The 18,366-nt window shown below is 41.8% G+C and overlaps 1 protein-coding gene across 3 annotated transcripts in view; it reads right to left on the bottom strand.

Moving 5' to 3' along the window:
- KDM4B (lysine demethylase 4B) overlaps positions 1 to 18,366 on the bottom strand; it is a 95,280-nt gene that overhangs the window by 75,639 nt on the left and 1,275 nt on the right. For all 3 annotated transcript variants that reach the window (XM_051639691.1, XM_051639692.1, XM_051639693.1), the window contains exons 2-5: positions 6,725 to 6,878; positions 4,568 to 4,743; positions 3,340 to 3,454; positions 1,486 to 1,679 (exon numbers count right to left, since the gene is read on the bottom strand). In XM_051639691.1, the coding sequence (XP_051495651.1) occupies positions 1,486 to 1,679; positions 3,340 to 3,454; positions 4,568 to 4,743; positions 6,725 to 6,859 (620 nt within the window). In that variant the 5' untranslated portion in view covers positions 6,860 to 6,878. The remainder of the gene's footprint in view (positions 1 to 1,485; positions 1,680 to 3,339; positions 3,455 to 4,567; positions 4,744 to 6,724; positions 6,879 to 18,366) is intronic.

Below are 18,366 nucleotides of genomic sequence, written 5' to 3'. Positions count from 1 at the left end.
ATTTTTTGAAAGCAATAATCCTCCATTCTGGGAGAGGAACAAAAAGCAAGCAGATGAGGCAGGACTGGTAACGTGCAGGCACCAGGAGTGGTCAGAGACACTGGTGATGGCACCACCCTAACACCAACCTCAGGCAGCTGCTCCAACAGCTCTCAGAGCAGCCAACTCTTGTGTGCTGACCTGCTTAAACCATCACTCTGAAGACACCAGCTTTGCTGGTGGTCACTGAGCTGTGTGGGCAAAGGAGGGTAAGTGCTTCCACCTACTGGAGATGGGGACTGAATAAAACCGATGTTGAACGAACTGCTTCTGAAGAGGAAGGAAATAACTGACAGTGCCTAAAATGAGAGGGTGGCACATTCCATTCCTAATCCAGAGAGATGTTTCTTGAGAGTAATTTTGTTTAACAGAGATATATATCATAGAATACCTGCAAAATCCTGGTGTATCTGCCTGAAAGAGGAAGACTAAGAATCAGGTCTGCTGGGGAATTAGACTTTCTGACATGTTGGAAAGACTTAAAAAAAAAAAATCACTTTAAACCTAGAGCTGAATGTCCCAGATGCAGCCCCTGCTTCCAGTCCTCTTCAGGACTGCAAGAGAATCATGTATCCAGTCATTCTGTGCTGGAATATCCACAGACACTAACAGCCTGGAGACACTTGGTGTCACCAGGGACCCATATTGCAGGGAGAAGGGAGGATCCTGTCTGCCTCTGCCAGGGCACAACGACAGCAGCTTCACTGTGACATTTAAGCTCTAATTTGCACGCAAATGTCAATATTTATTAGTCACATCAAGATCTTCAAAGTTCTTCTGTGTTGCTAAGTCTCTCTGGTTGTACTTTTAAATGGGAGACTTGAGGAAAAAAAAGAAGACAGTTCTTGGTAACTCACTCCAGATTTCCTGGCTTCTTGAACTTCATCCTTTATCTATTGATTATTTTTGTGGAAAGCTACTGCAAACCAGTCTATGCTGAAAAATGCTTATGAACATGAAAACGTAGCACTTTGACCCACCCTGTCCCTGGAGTTATGAGCATATTTACATGTTTAACTACTGGATATTTTAAAGTAACAGATGCTTCCTGCCTGCAGTACAATGCAAGAAGAGTCTTTCACTGTTAAAGTGCTCCTGAAGCCTCCACACATCCCCAGCACCACTTGTCCTCCCACATTAGTGCAAGTGCTCCCCTCTGCATCAGCTTTTCAAAAGCCCCAAGTGTTGAGATCTGGTTTTACTCATAATGTCAACAAATCTCCCTAATTCTGCTGCTTTTCTAGTAAGTCAGGAATTAGGCCTCTGAGAAAGTCAGCATGGAAGTAAAATTGCTTTCAAATGTAGAGTAGGAGAGGGGGGGGGGGAAAAGGGAAGTGAGAGATTGGGTAAAGCTGATGGAATTAGGTAGGCCTGAAGGAAAGGGAATTGCAGTGAGGGCAAAAGGTATCAAAGGTATCAAAAGAGGCACCATCTGTTAGTACTCACCAGGATTTTGGCTCCCCAAAATGCAAGTAGTTGATACTGTAGAGATCCATGTCCTCTGTGTGCCAAGCAAAAGTTGTCTTCCACATCCCAAAGTAGAGGTAGGGAGTGTTCACACCTTCTATGATGATGCCACACTCGTGTTCCACCATGTCTAAGAGGGTGTTCAGATTGCCAATATTCCATTCTTCCACATCCTGTAATTCAAAACAAATGTTTTGTACTGGAACATACCAGGACTTTCTATAGCACAGTAATACCCCACAGCTTCCTTTCAGTGCCCTGAAATCCTTGTGTTGTCTGCATTCATTTAATTCCACCTGCTTCCAGAAAGCTTACTTTTAATGCTCAGCAATAACCATGAAAAGGATGCATTACCCTGTGGCAAAGGGATTGATGAATAGCTTCTCACTAAAAGTGTTTGTTGAAGAGGCACTTGTACTATGTGATTCCCTCCCATTAAGTAACTGTTCTACTAATAAAAATAAGTAGCTGGCCTAAATGTACAATACATTTGTCTCAATGATATATTCCACCCAGAGGTTTTTCACAGGATGAACATGTATCAGCTGATGAGAAACTATAGATTTCAATGTGGCCAAAGTGGCAGAACCTCCACATCAGCTCAGTGCTTCAGATAAAGAATGGGGAAGACAGTTTTGTTGTTATCAGTATCCAAACAGAAAGAGTATTAAGAATTTCTAAATCTGATGGCTGGTTTTCTCTGCTTCAGTACCAAAGAGAGAAGGCACATAAACTGGTACAAAACTTAAACCTTGGGATTGCCTGAAGAGTAAGACAATGTCCCAAAGGAAATAGGCACAATGTACATTGCAAAGCTCCTTCTCCCAAAGCTTGTGCCTGTGCCTGGTTTTATCACCTTCCCTGATCACACCATGGACAAAAATATGATCTCATCAAAGCACCAAATACTACAGGTAACTTTGATGTCCATTGCTCTGAGGACCTCAGGTATCTATGTTTATTCCAATTCATGCCTTATTAAACCACAGTGATGCTAAAAAGACACAGTTTATACTGCAGACAACCAGCCAATGCTCAAAAAAGGCCCTTTTCCACTCAAAAGAAAACTACAGTGGAAGGGCACTGCTTCAGATGAGCTGCCTAAACAGTTATAAAATAAGCAATCCTTGTTGTTTAAAGCATAAGAAATTACAGAATTACTTCATGCAGAGGATGCAATAAAGGAAAAGCTTTAACAATTTGAATTGTAAAACCATTTAGCAGGCAGGTGCATAGGCAAGACCCTAATGCAGCTGCTTATGAAGAAAAAAAACCCAAGCAGAAGTATTTCAATTGTGTTAAGAATCCAAAAAGTATTTTTGATTAAGCACTCCATTCCTTGAAATGCTGCTTTCTTCTGGCTCTCTAAGGTGCTTCAGCAGAAATTTCTATTATATTCCCTTAAATAAATAAAAAAGAAAAAGAAACAAACCTCCAGCTCTAGCATGATAAAGATCAGGGTCAGTAACTTTTAATTGACCTACAGACTATCACACACATCTCATTATGAAGCCAGCCCAAGATTCTTTAACACCCTTTTCTACAAGTTATATACAATTTTCAGCCACACATTTTGTAGGAATTAAACACTTTTTCCCCCTTCATTTTCCTAGTAAAACTAAGCTTTTCACACCTTCCATTTTCTCTGCTATCCTGAATCCTAAAGGAAGCTTAGTCACAGTTTGGTAATGAGGGAAAAACAAAGAGATTATTTGCTTTTTTAAGCGTTGCTAAATCAAATAAATACTCATTTACTGCTCCTTAAAGAGAGAAGAGCACTAAGGAAGTTAGTATCCATATTTAAAATGAATAAAAGAGGAGCATTTGACTTACTGCATCATACAATGAGCCACTGATGTCAGCTCCATAAAGTGGTGAGACAAACGTGAGGTTCTTCCAGTACTTGCGCTCCAAGTCTTCAAAATCCTGATGGCGTGGAGTGCAATACCTGACAGGAACAGGGGAAAGGTAGGGATGGAAGAAAGATGGAAGTGTAAGGAACACTCAGCAAAGACAAACAACTGAAAAGAAGCCTGTCTTCCAAAGTAGGCACTCTCAGGAGGTTACTGAAGGTGGATTTCATTCTTAATGCTACTCAGATTCATGCAATTTTAAATCTTTCTATAAAACCTGCATATTGATAGACAGGATGAGGGTTTCTGGGAAGCACCAGATCCCCATCCTGAGGATGCAGGAGATGAAGTTATCACATGGGGAGCTGAGGGCAGGTAAAGCCCTCTGGTATGTGCAGGAGTAGCAGTATTTCAAAGTTATCATAGAATGGTTTGGGTGGGAAGGAACCTTAAGGATCATCTAGATCCACCCCCCTGCATGGGCAGGGACACCTCCCACCAGCCCAGGCTGCTCCAAGCCCCATTCAACCTGCCCTTCAACACTGCCAGGGATGGGGCAGCCACAGCTTCCCTGGGCAACCTGGGCCAGACTCTCACCACCCTCACACTCCAGAATTCCCTCCTCATGTCTCACCTCAATCTCCCTTTCCCAGTTTTAATCCATCCCCCTTTGTTCTCTCAATACAAGCCCTTATAAAAGCTGACAGCATGATGACATTATTGCTCAAGTTAAAACCCAAGACACTCCAAAACTCTGGGCAAGTGACTCTGGAAAAAGGATGCAACTACAGCTTGTAGCAGTTGGCTTGTCCCAGCTAAGTGAAGTGCTCTGCCAAGTTCCCAGTCTTTTTGGAAGACTACCCTGGTGTTGGGCTCAGCCCAGACTCCAGGATACTCTTATTTCTACCTCAGCAATGGAACACATCTTCCAGAACAACCATTAACGTGCCCAGAGTCATAAGACATTCTTTTCAGGCAGATTCTTAGTCATCTACTGACTTTGAAGAACCTTGCTCTACCACCTTCCCAGAAAAAGATCTAAGATACACAAAAAGCCACCAAGTTACAAACTCCTTTGAGATTCTGGACATCAGCTTTCAAGATGACCCTTTAACAAGGCTGCATTGACTTTTCAGCTTGTTTCTAGAAAGAAAAGCTTTCTGCACAACTCCCCCATTCCAAAGGGGCATCACTTCACACCAACATACTTCTCACTGTTGGCCAGACGTCGATATTCTCCCACAGTCATTGCCTTCTTCTGTATATTGTACTGGGTGAATAACCCCGACTGTCCAGTCACCACCTGCTGAATAGGAGCTGGAATAACCATGTCATCTATGTCATCATAGGTTTTTCGGGGCTTCCATTCCTTGGGAGGAATCACCTGGAATTGGGAAAAAAAACAACAAATAAAACCCATAACAAATACACCACTTGATGTTCACAAGAGGCAAACAACTGCTGCTGAAGAAGAGGCTGCTGAAGGGGGAGGTTATTTCATCCTGCAGGTTCTCAGATAACAGCAGCATCTCAAATAACTGGCACAGATGACAAGACACCTGCTCTGCATCTGCTGAAGTGCAGGACTAGCTGACATGTTCAGAGGGCTGATCTCCTGCCCACCAGCAGCTCCACCAGTGTCACAGATGATGGCCAGTGAGGAGAAGGACACATGGCTATTCCAAGGAAACGTGCTGCATGCCAGAAGGACTGCACATGCTTTTCCTCCAGAACAGCATTCCACTCTCACCTCTCATTCCAAAAAGCTGCATGAAAACTCAAGCAGCTTTATTAGCACGTTGCATCTCCACAGCTCCATAACCTTTCATAGTAGTCTAAACCACTGCTCCATCTAGAATATCACTGATATCAGGGTTTTCTTGAGGGGATTGGGTTTTTTTTTTCATTTATTTGGCTTTTTTTTAATTAAGAAGGCTCAAAATCCTGTTGCATTATTGCTGTTGATGTTTCTGTATTCATAGGTGACAAATCCTTAAATGAAAATGGGCTAGGGGTAGAGAAGAAGAGAAAACCCTGGGGAATACATCCAGAACTCCACCCTTTGTGCAAAAAAAACCCCAAACAACCCAGAACCTGCTGCAAAGCAGTGCTGAATCTGGAAGGAAACGCTGTAATTTTAAACAGAAGAGCTGCCAACAATTCTAGGCTCAAGATCAGAGAACAATCAGTAGAACATTCAGCAGGCACGTGGGATGAAAAAGTAAAATATCTATAATCTAATTTGGTGTAAGGATTAACCACAAAAAGTTACAGGAACTGGAGGACAAGTTACTGATTTTATGGTTCCTCCATGATACAATGAGTTCTACTTCCGCTACAAGATATGAACTGCAGCTGCAATAGAGAGACACAAAAAATAACTTGAAATGCTCAGATTTAGTCCTACAAGTAGAGTAATTTCTTTACAACATCTGGAATTCACCAACAACCTTTATTAAAATAATCTACCCTAGCAGACTCCCAGAATGTAATTGCTAATACACTTGAGTGGACAAGGAAACATTTCACAGAGAGCTTCATTTCAATAGCTCTCTTTAGAACTGTAATAAAAACAGTAATTGACCAATGTTTTAGAAGAAATAAGAATTATTTCATGCCTCACAGCTTTATTTCTCTGCTGTGCTTTATTAAGTTCTGCTAAATACCAGACATAACAACTACCTTGTCAGAACAAACGATCTCCCTCAGCCTGTGGTGCAAAATGACACAGCCACAGAAATACTCTTTCTGATCGGTTAGTCCTGATTTTTTCCATGCAGTTGTACATCAAGTATCAGGATTTAAAACCTTCCCATGGAGAGTTTTCATACATTTCATGAGTTTGAGTGTATAGATGTGGGTGGGAAGGAAGTAGAAAGATGTTTTAGAGTTGGCTGAAGCTTCCTAAAGGTCAACAAGGCTTTCAGGTATTTTAGGAACTGCACAAGCACACATGACAAATTTACAGGTCTGCAGACTTCAAAAGCTTGATCCTTTAGCCTACATTCTGGAGGAGCTGGAAACCTCACACCTCCAGCCCCCGAGGACCATGGCTACCCCTACCTGCATCCTCAGGCCATGAAAACACCCTTAACCCATCTCTGTAAGGGCTGTTTTCCAGCTAGGGATGAGGAAAAGACATCCTGCAAATAAACACTTCTTTCACTCTGCTGAAGGGCCTGTAACTCCTCTGCCTTTCCTCTCTGGGTAAACTGAAGCAGAGGTTCTAAGTGCAGTTTTCAAAACCACACTCTGCTTGACTGCTTGAAAGCTCCTGAGTGACAGAAATTCAGACACATGGAGCAGGGCCTTGGGAAGGCAGCTGTCAGGAAGCCTTCACAGCTTCCTCAGCCTGGGCAACTCACCTTGGCAATTCCTGCCCGGTGAGCTCCTTGGGATTCCATGTAAGCAATGTACTTCCCAAAGTCCCGGAACTCCTCCAGGGTGGGACGAAAGGTCATGATCTTACAGCCAGGGTTCTGCAGACTTTCCGACCCCATATTTCTACGGCAGCGGCGCCTGAGGAGGGAGATCAACAAGGGAGAAAGAAAGAAAGAAGAGAGGCAGGAAAAAAAAACAACTGGTTAAACCCCTTTATTTTCTTTAATGGATTTCACAGAAACGCACGTATGTATTTTTAATTTTCTCTCCCCTGCTCCCCCAATAAAGTATTTCTAAGTACTGTCCCCTGACATGGATATGAAGAGCTCCTGACCAAAAACCCACTTAGTTGATTTGTGAGCAGGGCCCTAAGAAGGGTCAAGTATCAGGGAACTCCTGACACCAGCATCATCCGAGAGATTGGATAGGGCCTAAATATAGACCATGGACTTCACATCAACCCCTCCACTCATCCTATGGAGCTGTGTCTCCTTGGGATGGCTGTCACCAGCAACACCCTTCTTCCTGCCCTCAGCACCCAGCCAGTGCCTGTATGGAACCAGCTGCTCCTCAAAGCTTTCCACCAGAATGCTTCACACCCATTTGTATTAAAAAAACACCAGCTTTGGCTGATGTTATTTCTTTTTCATGTGCTGAGCTACACTAAAAATTATAAGTAAGGTTTTTTTTTTTAATGTAACCCCATTACACTTTGTATGTAAGTACATAGACAATAAAGTGCCAGACAATTCTTAAATGAATTGTAGATGCACAATTTCAAATCTTCCTTCAATGAGAAAAGCAGCATTGCCCAAGTTAAAATCTGTAGGGAGAAAAAAATCCAGCAGAATTCAGGATGAAATCACAGTTTTTAAAATGGCTCTTTGTAAGATTATGTTTGGAAGCTCAGAAGGCAAAGTGTTTTAAAGGCATTTCAGTTGCAAACACAACCAGGAAAATATTCTCCATGTCAGAGAAGCAGCTGCAGCACCGACAATGTGCTCAAGCTATCACGAGAGGGCACTACGGGGCTTTTCAGAAATAAAAAGTGCATCAAAACTATGTCAAATGTGACTTCTAAGTCACAAGCAAAGTATGTCTGGATTAAAAGCGATTTCGAACTAGCCAAGATGTATTCTAGGTGCTACTAGAAGTACTCTTTTTGTAGGGAAAAACAAAACTAAACAGAGAAATAATGAATATCAGTGTTCTAACCAGTGAGAACTGCACAGAACTCACCCCTCTCCAGCTACTCACCTGACTCCTACAACTAAACATCACACACTGATTTGGGCAAATCCAACACGCAGCTCAGCCAGGGCACCAAGGTTTCCTTTACACATTTAACGGGGTAAACCACTTTTATATGTTTTCATTGTAAAGGCAAATGAACAGTTTAGACTTGAAATTCTAGAGAGCACACCTTTTTAGTATTTTTCAGAGTAACTTCCACGTGCAATTTGTTTCAGAGCAACGGCCTGCAAGGCTAAGCCCTTCCCCAACAGAGTCACTGAAGGAATTTCACGCACAAAATTGCAGCTTCTCACTCCCATGCTTGTCCTGTCCTCTAGCATCTGCCTGATACCTCCTCACCCACACTGTTACTGCATCCTTAGAGTAAAGGAGATCTCAGAAAAGCTCTTCCCAAGCCAGGAGCCAGACATGCAAGGTACACACTGTATTAAAACCCAAGGAGAAAATAAGACTCTGGGGAGACCTTAGAGCACCTTCCAGTGCCTGAAGGGATGACAGAAAAGTTGGGGAGGGGCTTTTTGCCAGAGAGGGCAGTGATAGGACAAGGGGTGATGGGTTTTAAACTGAAAGAGGGGAGAGTTAAGTAAGACATAAGGAATAAATTCTTCACCCTGAGGGCAGGAAGGCACTGGAATAGGTTGCCTAAGGAAGCTATGGATGGCCCATCCCTGGAAGTGTTCAAGGGCAGGTTGGATGGGGCTTGGAGCAACCTGGGCTGCTGGGAGGTGTCCCTGCTCATAGCAAGGAGGTTGGAATCTGATGATGCTTAAGGTCCCTTCCAACCTTCACCATTCTATGATCCTATGATGAACCCCAATATCCCAGAGGAAAACCAACTAAAGAAAAACATCATTTCACTCTCTTCACCCCAACAGATACTTCTAACAGCAGCTTCTCCAACAGAATTTGTGGCAGTCTTAAAATAAAAAAGCCCTTTAACCAACCCCTCTCATCTTCAAGGTGTCTTTGCCTAAAGAGATTTCCAACCTTGCCATGCAGCAAAAAAAAATTGGTGTTGCAGGGTCATCTTTTTAAGATGAGAATACTTGATCCATACCCACAAGAACGATTTCCCACACACTTTGCAGAAACACAAAAAGAGGAAACGGCATCTCCCATCCCTGAGACAAACCACGGGAGCTGACAAGCTCCAGGCATCTATCTGCTGGAGGCTTCCTCCCAACTACTGAAAAACATTGTCTACCAGGAAAAAACAGCTGATCCTAGTGAAGAGTCAGAAGAAAAGTGACTGTTGGAGAACAGGGAAGGAGACAGAATCCATCCCCAAACTTTTATTCCGACACAGTCTCACTGAGAATATTTCTGCTATTTTTAAACCAGGTTTAGAAATGCCACCAAGTTCAGCTGAGCGGGAAGCCCCAAGTCACTGAGCACCAGTTCATCGGGAGTATCTGGCTCAGGGAAAGGAACTTGAATTCCATCCTAGGGAGGATCCGTGCCAGGACCATCTGCTCCAAGGATGCCTTTCCAGTATTCACAGCTTTACTCACAACCAAGGGGAAAAGAAATAGCCAAAGCCAGGTTTTATCCCATCTTTTCCTCTAGATCATCACCAGCAATTCTGATTTTTATTCAATTAACTGGGAGCAAATAGTCAAAGTACATACTCCAACAAAAGAAGAATGGGGACCAAAAACTACTTCTTGCAAAGCTCAATCAATTAATAAAGTGTTAACCTGCCTCAATACAAGCAATGTCACTCAGCACTCAAACTCCATAGTGCAAAGACAGCAAAGCACAATGGATTTTTCCCACGTTTAATCCCATCTCTCATGTGCAGGAGGGAGGACAGTGATGATGTGAACAAATTCTTCTCTCTTCACTACTCACAGTGAAAAGGATGATTTTGTAGAAAGAACCTCAGCCTCCCATTAGTTCTTGAAAATAAGTATTAAGGTATTTTTCTAAGCTAGGTGCATTCTGGGTGTTTGAAAGAGAAATATTTTGAAAACCTTCTAATTTGCAATCATGGTAAGGAAACACTAATAACTCCACGGGAATGATCTTGGTGGACACAAAGAGCAAAGTTTTTAAATTTCAATTACTTTTACATTACACTTTTTCTTCTAAAATTGATGTGAACTAAGATACTTTTGTGACTAAAATCCTGTACCTGTTGATTGAAACCTTTGTATGGCACAAAAAAGCCCAAGAAACCCAGCAGAGATGAACGACTCATGCTTACTAAAGGATTTCTAGGACAGGGAATCCTTCCGCTAGCAAAAGTCTTAGGGCTTTCAAGTAGTTCCCCACTGCTCTCCTGCTGTTTTTCTCAGAGGAGTGGATAATGCCAACCTCATTCTCCTCTGCTTTTGAGTCTGGGGGTAACTTTGACTAAAGGTAGTGACTGTTAGTGCAAATGAACCTGCCTTCAGGCACCAGTGCTGGAGGCGAGTGCTGTTCCTCCCTCCACCCAAACGCAAAGCAAACCAGTTCTGCTAGTTTGCTGTAAACCCCCTCCTTATCAATCTGGATTTGAACAGTAAAAATTTATGACAGAGAACTCACTTTGTTTATACAGTAACACAAGAAGACCACCCTTAATCTTGCTGAACAAATTTAATAAGCTTTGTGGGATTACCGATTTCTTCAACACATTGAAGTTCCATTCGATTAATTTAAAGGAGGCATCAGATCTAAAGGTAAACTTCCCCCCCAGTGGTGTCTGCCCTGCTGCCATACACATTACACTGCCAAAAGCCCTTCTGAACAACCTGCTGTCTCTCCAAAGATGCAGTTTTCCACCATCAACCCCCCCCCAAAAAAAAAACCAAAACAAACTCCTCCTGGCTTTTTGCCAAAGGCCTTGAAACCAGACAACCAAAATTCAAACAGATGAAGGAAAAGGCCCCTTGGAACAGGTCTAGAGCAAAAAAAAAGGAGAAAGCAGGTGTTCAAAATCTGGCAGACAAAACAACTGCATGCAAGACTCAGGCAGTAAAAATAACTTTGTGAGAAGAGGATATGGAACATCTACAGTGACTCTAGAAGGTTTCACCTGGGTTGTGTTGGAAGCGGCTGAAAAGACACACAGAAATATCCTCCCAAGCACCCCCTGCAACCTGCTGCCTACTCAGAGCAGAAAATACACCCATGAGCCTGGTGGGCACATGGGCTGGCACAAGTATCATCCCCCCCTGCTGAAGGAAAGAGAACCACAGCCATCAACATTTCACAGAATAAACAAAGCACTGGCCACAGCTTGGAGCAAGAGGAAATTTCACAGCAGTACCAACTGGGATAGCTACTGAGCTCCCATCCATGGCCATTTGTTCTTCTTCTGTGCCAAACATGATGATTTGTGGTGCCACAGTGCAAAACGATCAGGGAGCTGACTCTGCTTACATGGCTGTGCTTTACAACAAGCCTGTAGTTGCAGGGACAGGACTTTTACAGCCATTGTGCACAGTCACCACCTGAAACCACAGCCACAGCACGCAACAAAGAGCTTCAAACATCTGAAACAGTTACAGGAAAAATCTGAGTGGATTAAACTGTTCTAGAAGGCACACTCAGAGCAAATTCTGTCCTACAACACAGTCTCTCCTCCCCAAACAGAAGCGCTTTGTAATCTCCTACATTAACTGGAGTTTGGATGTGCCTAAAAATGGATGGAGGGTCACTGGTGCTCTTCAGTCAAATTGCCCTTTTATTACAGAATACTGAACCCACTAACTCTTAATCTAATCAGGGCAGACAACAAACATCACTGCACTTGTACCACCAGTAAAACTGCTGTTAGCAGTTAAGAAAATTAAGTTCCACAGCTCATTACACTATGTAAGGACAGTGAATTATACACCCTTGCAGGAGACTATCTAAGGACAACGCACGCCAAACCAAGGCAGGGAAGTGTAGTGAGTCCCAGATACTAAGGGGGAAAAAAAAGAGGAGCTATAATGAGAAGATCTAAATGAGACACATCTAAATAGCTTAGATAATTAAAGACATAAAGAAAATGTCACATCCAGCACAAAGCACAAAAATCACTAATATCTAACAAATTATTCACTTCAATGCTGAAAACATAGCAGCTCACTCTTTGGGGAAGAAATCCTGAGTGCATTCTACTCCTGACTGGAGGAAGCTGCTACCAGGCAAATAATTTACTGTTTTAATACTTCAGAAAGATAAAGAGAAATACCATATCTTAAGCAAGTTTTTAAATCTCCCTTGCCCTCCATGTTTCATTATAACTCTCTGAATCAGAACACAAAGCCTGGCAGCATTATCAATGGTAACAAATTCTCTAATCTTGTTATTGTTCAACCTTCTCTTTTCTTTCCCTAACCTGGCAATTCCCCTTGAAAACCTCAAGTCTATTGATCCAAATACCCCTTCTAAACTTCCCCCTGCCCTTTAGTAATAATTAGAAAAAGAGAGGTTTGACTTATGCTCAGATCCCTCATCCTCAGGCAGGTTGGACAGAGAGAATTCCTTACCCAGACATGATGCCCACCAGCCAGCACGACGTGCCTCACTTCACCTAGGACTGAGCTGCCACACATCTACCACCCTGGAAACTCCTGGAAGGTTCACCTTGCTGGAAATCCATCCTTACCTCAACATCCTCTGGCTCTGCAGCTGCACCCAACTTCTTTCAGGTGCCACCATGCTAGTAGGACATCCTTGTTTTACCCACAGACATGGGCAAAAGTTTAACACAACTATATCTCTCAGTGCTTGGAAGACTGAGAAGCTGAACAAAGGACTTCAACTTGGTGGTTTATCTCAATATCCTCAATTAAACTGTCAATCAGGTTGGGTTTTTGCCCATTATCCAGGAGATAAGGCCCAGCCGGGCACTGATGGCATGTGGGAGGAGGCCGAGCAGCCTGGCTGGGCCGCAGGGACACACACTGTTCTCACCAAAACAAAAACATGTTGTACAGTCAATCAGACAGCCAAACAGCACCACAAGAAGTTGGGATTCACAGGCCTGTTGCAAGTTTTTACCTCCCTCTGCTCTTTGCCAGAAGAGCTTACAGAAATTGTTCTGCCTTTGTCCCAACATCCCCAGGCTGGGCCTGGGCTGCAGGTTCTCTTCAGGGTCAATAAAAAGTAAAGCTTGCAGAATGATTTTTGCCCAAATCTAATTCCAGTCCCTAGCAAACTTGAAATTAAAATAAGTTTCATTTAAGGACAAAAAAAAAAGGGGGGAAAAAAAAAAAAGGCAGCTGATCCTCAACTGAAAATCCTGTCAAGTTACAAACTGAAACAAAAAACCCCACAAAATGCAGATTTCTTGTGCCTGAATTAACTCCTGAGGCATTTCATGTATAATAAGCTAAGAACCCTGTTCATAAAATATTTTTTTTTTAATTTACTTTTAAATCATTATTTGGCTACTAAGTATTGAGTGCAAATATTAATGGAAACCTCGTGTTTATTTGAAATGGCTTTTTTTTATTATTAATTAGGCTGGAACTTAAGAGGGCAAATTCTTCTATTTCTGTCTACTTCCTTTCTCATAAGCCAACTAGCTCTATTCAAATTTACATCGAGATTATCATGGATCAGATAAAGTTCCCCAGCAGAACAAAAGACAAACTTCTGCAAGACATCAAGATTGTATTGAAAGCAGACAATTAGACATCGATAGTTTTAGGGCAGAATTGGGTGTTGAGAGCCCTGCTGAGACAACTTTCCTTTCTTCCTGAGAATCAGATTACAGCATTTAGACAAAGAGAGTGTAAACTGGTAAATCTGCAGCTCCTTGAGGTGTTGCTCAGTTTTAAATGAGTGGAAGAATCTGCAGCAAGGATTTTAAATGACCACCTTTTCCTCAAAATTCTGTATATATTCAATTTGTTACATTTTTAGCGTCCAAATTGCTTTAAGCTTTTAATATCCTTTATAAAGCCTAAGTAAAAATAACAGGAAAGACGTGAGGAGGAGGAGAGAGCCAACATTCCCATACAGGCAAAGCCAGCACCCATCAGAGAGTGGATGAAATGCTGCAGTCCTTGGGATTTGATAAATTTTTAAGAGTATTTCTACTAAATTTTACACTCCACAAGCCTTCTCCAGAACTCCAGATTCTCCTGTAGTTCAAACCAAGCAGCATATGTAGCTCATTAAAGTAAAATTCTCCCTCAAAACATCCTCTTAGCTATGTCAGTGGATAGTCACTCATCCATTTCTTCAAACTGCAGCAAAATTTAGTCACAAACAGCACTTAAAAGCAGGAAAAGTGTTTAGATTTAAGAGCAGTAAGTCTGTAAGAAATTAAAACAGATCATTATTGCCTGAAGCAAGGTAGTCAACACTTAATGTTTATTTCTGCCTAAATTCAGAACCAGTATCCAACTGTCTCCCTCCTCAAATTCAATGTTTTACTGAATAGACAAGATAAACTTATATCAAAACAAACAGAAATCAGTTTGCATCCCACTAGTGAGATAGAATCTACAGCCAGGTATCTTACAAACTTCACAGCAGTTTGCTGCATGACAAAATCGTTATCTTTGCTGTTATTATCTTCACTTTATTTGCTACGAGGCTACAGAAGTAATAAAAAGGGGGGGGAAATACCATTTAACCTGCACTGGTTCTTCCAGCAGCTCTACTGTGACTCTGGATCTTTGATGCCAGGTACACAAAAGTGCTAGGAAATGAACAAGAGCATTTAGGAGCTCACCATTTCAAACTGCATGACCAGAGTGAGAAGAGAAACCTCCTGTTCAGACCTGGAGCAACTGAGGTAGAACAACTACCTCGTTTTTAGTGATTCCTGTTTGGTCTGAACAAGAACTCAGAGTCTCAACACTTGAATTCAAGGGTTTGCACTGCAAACCTTGAAGTGTTGTAAAGTCACCCGCAGTCTATTATTCTTCTATTTCAGAAAGCTTGGATTACTGCACCACTTTGTACAAAAAGGTAATTCCTGTATCAGATTAATACCTTAATGAGGACTAATTCCCAACTGCCTTCCCTCAGCAAACCTCCCAACATGCAGCAACGTTCTCAGCTACTTGCTCAACTTCTCTAGGTTGCTTCAAGTTTTTGCAAGAGAGAATTTCAACAAATGTGATAGTTCAAAGTGCTTTTGACTATTTTTGCCAGTCTAAAAACACAACCTTGGCTCACTTTTTTTTGCACAAGGTGCGTTAGGTCCTGCCTAGAGTGGGTGTGACACACTGACCCAGATTCCAGGCATAAGAGCAGCTGCATTGCCAGAAAATTATCTCCTGGAGAAGAGACTGAGCAGGAGGCAAAGCCAGGAGGCCAAAGAACAGGACCAAGAAGTGTATCCCAGCTCACAGAGCTCCAGAATTGGACTTCAGCAGGTGTATCTACCCCTCAGCTGCAACTGTAAATAACTCCTCATCTGCACTTAGAGAAGTTGGGGGAACCCCATAATCTCCTCTTAGGCATTTCATATCTCATTTCACACCCATTTCATATACCATTTCAGATCCATTTCACACTTTTTTTTAACCAAAATTGCAACTGAAAGCAGTGACCTGAGAAAACCAAGCCAGTGCTAGGTCAGCTTCAAGGTAACATTAGACAATTCCAATCTCTCCCAGCTCAATTTTATCCATTTCTCTCTGGAAGCTACAGCTCCAAACCTCAACACGTACATCACAGCCAAAGCTGCACTGCTTGTTTTGCCAACACACAACTGAGAAGAAATAGGACAAACTTCACATAAACTTCTTAAGTACAACAACAAAAAACAAACCCCAAAACCCACAGAGGCTCAGCAGAACCCTCCCCACTACCCTGAATGCATATCAGAAATTGTAAAGGAGTGTCAGACACCAGCAACACCCAACACCCTTCTTAGGCCATATCAATATACAGTATTTTTATCAATCAGGTTTAAGAAACAAAAGAACAAGCCTGGACTTCACAAGAAATTGGCATTTCTGGCCTGTTCATGAGCCTTCTGAAACAGCAAAGGCAAATACAGGAATGAAGGGGGAGGTCATTTCTGCCATGACTGAGGCACATGCAGACTAAGTAAAGATCTTATTCTATACAAAAATTTTACAACAGAATACAAATGTGTGCTCCTGTGTCAGCAGTCATCCAGCAGGATTGAGGAACTACTTAATTTATAAAATGGAATAACTTATCCCATGAAAATACAAATTGACAAATACAAAATAAGCACCTTAATTAAGCCATGGAATAAGGGGCTATATTTGTACATTGTGACCAGACCGAACATATTTGGTCCAAAACAAAGACATTTTTTACCTTACTAAGCAATGATCAGTTACTGAAAAATACTGAAAATTGAAAAACACCCTTCTCAGCCCTCAATGATTTTATACTGAGAAGAATAATAAATTAATATAATTAAATCTACGTACAAGGACAAGATTTCTGCCAGTTTTGTGCAGTACTCAGGGGTATCCATTTCCCAGTGCAAAGGGACAAACCTGCTTTTGCTTCTTAAATAGATGACAAATAATTCCTCCAAACAGAGCCTTGCACAGCCACAGAGACTCCTGATGGCATCCAAATACATTAGGCAAATCCCTGACTTGCAGTGACATATTTAGCTGCCATCCATCTTTGATATTAACAGATGCTTTATTGCAAGCAATGCTGCCTATAGCACACACAGGCAACACAGGACAGACAGGAACAGGCGCTGCAAAATCCTTTTCAGCTGCATGTGGTAAAACACTAAAAAGTGAGGCAGGAAGGGTGGAAAATTCACCAGGCCCCGTTCCTCTATATAGCCTAGAATTAATTGAAATGAAATAAAGTTTCTCATTCTTATGACTACAAACAGATTTTCATAAAGTGTGAATGGGTGCACAGTTGTCTCAGCCTGCAGCAAGACAGTGCTATTATTTCTACTTATGTGTGAACTTCCCTGTTCACTGAAATTAGATGTAAACTTTGCAGGCTAATTAATTACAGCTACCTGAATGCCAACACATTGTTCATTGTAGTGCAGCTGGACACTCTAAAAGAAAATGAGAATACAGAGCTCTTGATAAATGTACCAAAAAACAAAACCAAACCATCTAGATAATATGCTTATCCAGCATGTCTGGATAAACTGGTTTTCCCAACTCATATGATATTTCCTGGTACCTCTTTTATGGAAATAGCTCCAAGTTTTCAGAGGTTGCTTCTGGTTTTGATAATTTAAAACACCTGGTGCCTGGAGATCTGTACAACAATCACTCAACATGACCTGTTAAATTACAGGCATTGATGGTACCACTAGGAATTGTCTTCACTTTTTCCTTTTTCACTTCATTTTGCTCCAGAGGTTCAGCTGAACAGGCTGGTGAGTAGTTCCAAGTCCCATATTTGCCCCAGGCCAATATCCAGCATTATCTAAAGAGAATAGCTTGGATTCTCCTGAAAGTGCATTTCACTACCACCTTCTTACCAAAGCTGATGAAACCTCTTATGTCTGTAAAGTCCTACTTACAAAAGCCCCTGAAGTCAAACTCTGAAGGTCAGACCTGTGTACTTTGTGGTTTTGTCCATGTTTTGTAACTCACTGAGAAAACTAACTTCTAATGTCTAACACCACAAATATTCTGGTCCCACTGGACCAGTTAAATTAATTCTCTCTCCTTAAGGAGTTAAAAAAAAAATGAAATACTATTACCAAGTGCTGGGCAGCATTTTCCTGTCAAAAGATACTTCAGTGAGTGTCTTATCTGTGAACAGTAGCTCTGGAACAAGGAATCAAGTGTATCCACCTACATATATTTTGCATAGGAGTAACTCCTCCCACTAATGAGAAAGAAAAAGCTGTTGATTCCTTTTGGCTCTGGAGGAGTCAGTCTACCTGCCTCAACTTCTCTCACTTATTACAGGGGAACCTAAGAATTAGGAACTTACTATCAAAAAGCAATTACCCCCCCGCATACTCCAACAGTTATTTGATGTAATTGCTGAAATGTAACTGTAAGTTTTAAATTCTCCACTTCAGATTTCAAGGGATGATGTGAATTTTAACAGAACAGGAAAAGGAAACCCAACAGGGAGAAATGAAAAGTTCATCATCAAGAAGTGATTGAGGGTGAAAAGGGGAAAAAAACCAAAACAAACCAACACCCCTCCTAGGTTTCTGATGAACAGAGTTCCTTAAAATCTTCTTCTTTTGGTTAAAGGAAACTGAACTTTGGAAGGGCCAAGCTCGATGTAACACAATTATGGATTTACACTGCCCCAGCACAAAGACAACTGAGTCACACAACCAGACTCCAAACACTCCAGGCCTCAGCAGCAACACAGAACCAGCTGGCACCCCAAGCAGCACCCACGCTCCGCAGCAGCTTTCACCAAAAAGAATCAAAGCAACACGGATGAAACTAAATCCACTTTGTGACTTTCACTCTTTAAAACAAAAGGGTCCAAAATAGAC

This window comes from Apus apus, chromosome 24, assembly GCF_020740795.1.
Source record: "Apus apus isolate bApuApu2 chromosome 24, bApuApu2.pri.cur, whole genome shotgun sequence".
Classification (NCBI taxonomy): Eukaryota; Metazoa; Chordata; class Aves; order Apodiformes; family Apodidae; genus Apus; species Apus apus.
Note: the sequence above shows the minus strand (reverse complement) of the source record. Positions and strands in the feature narration are given on the sequence as shown.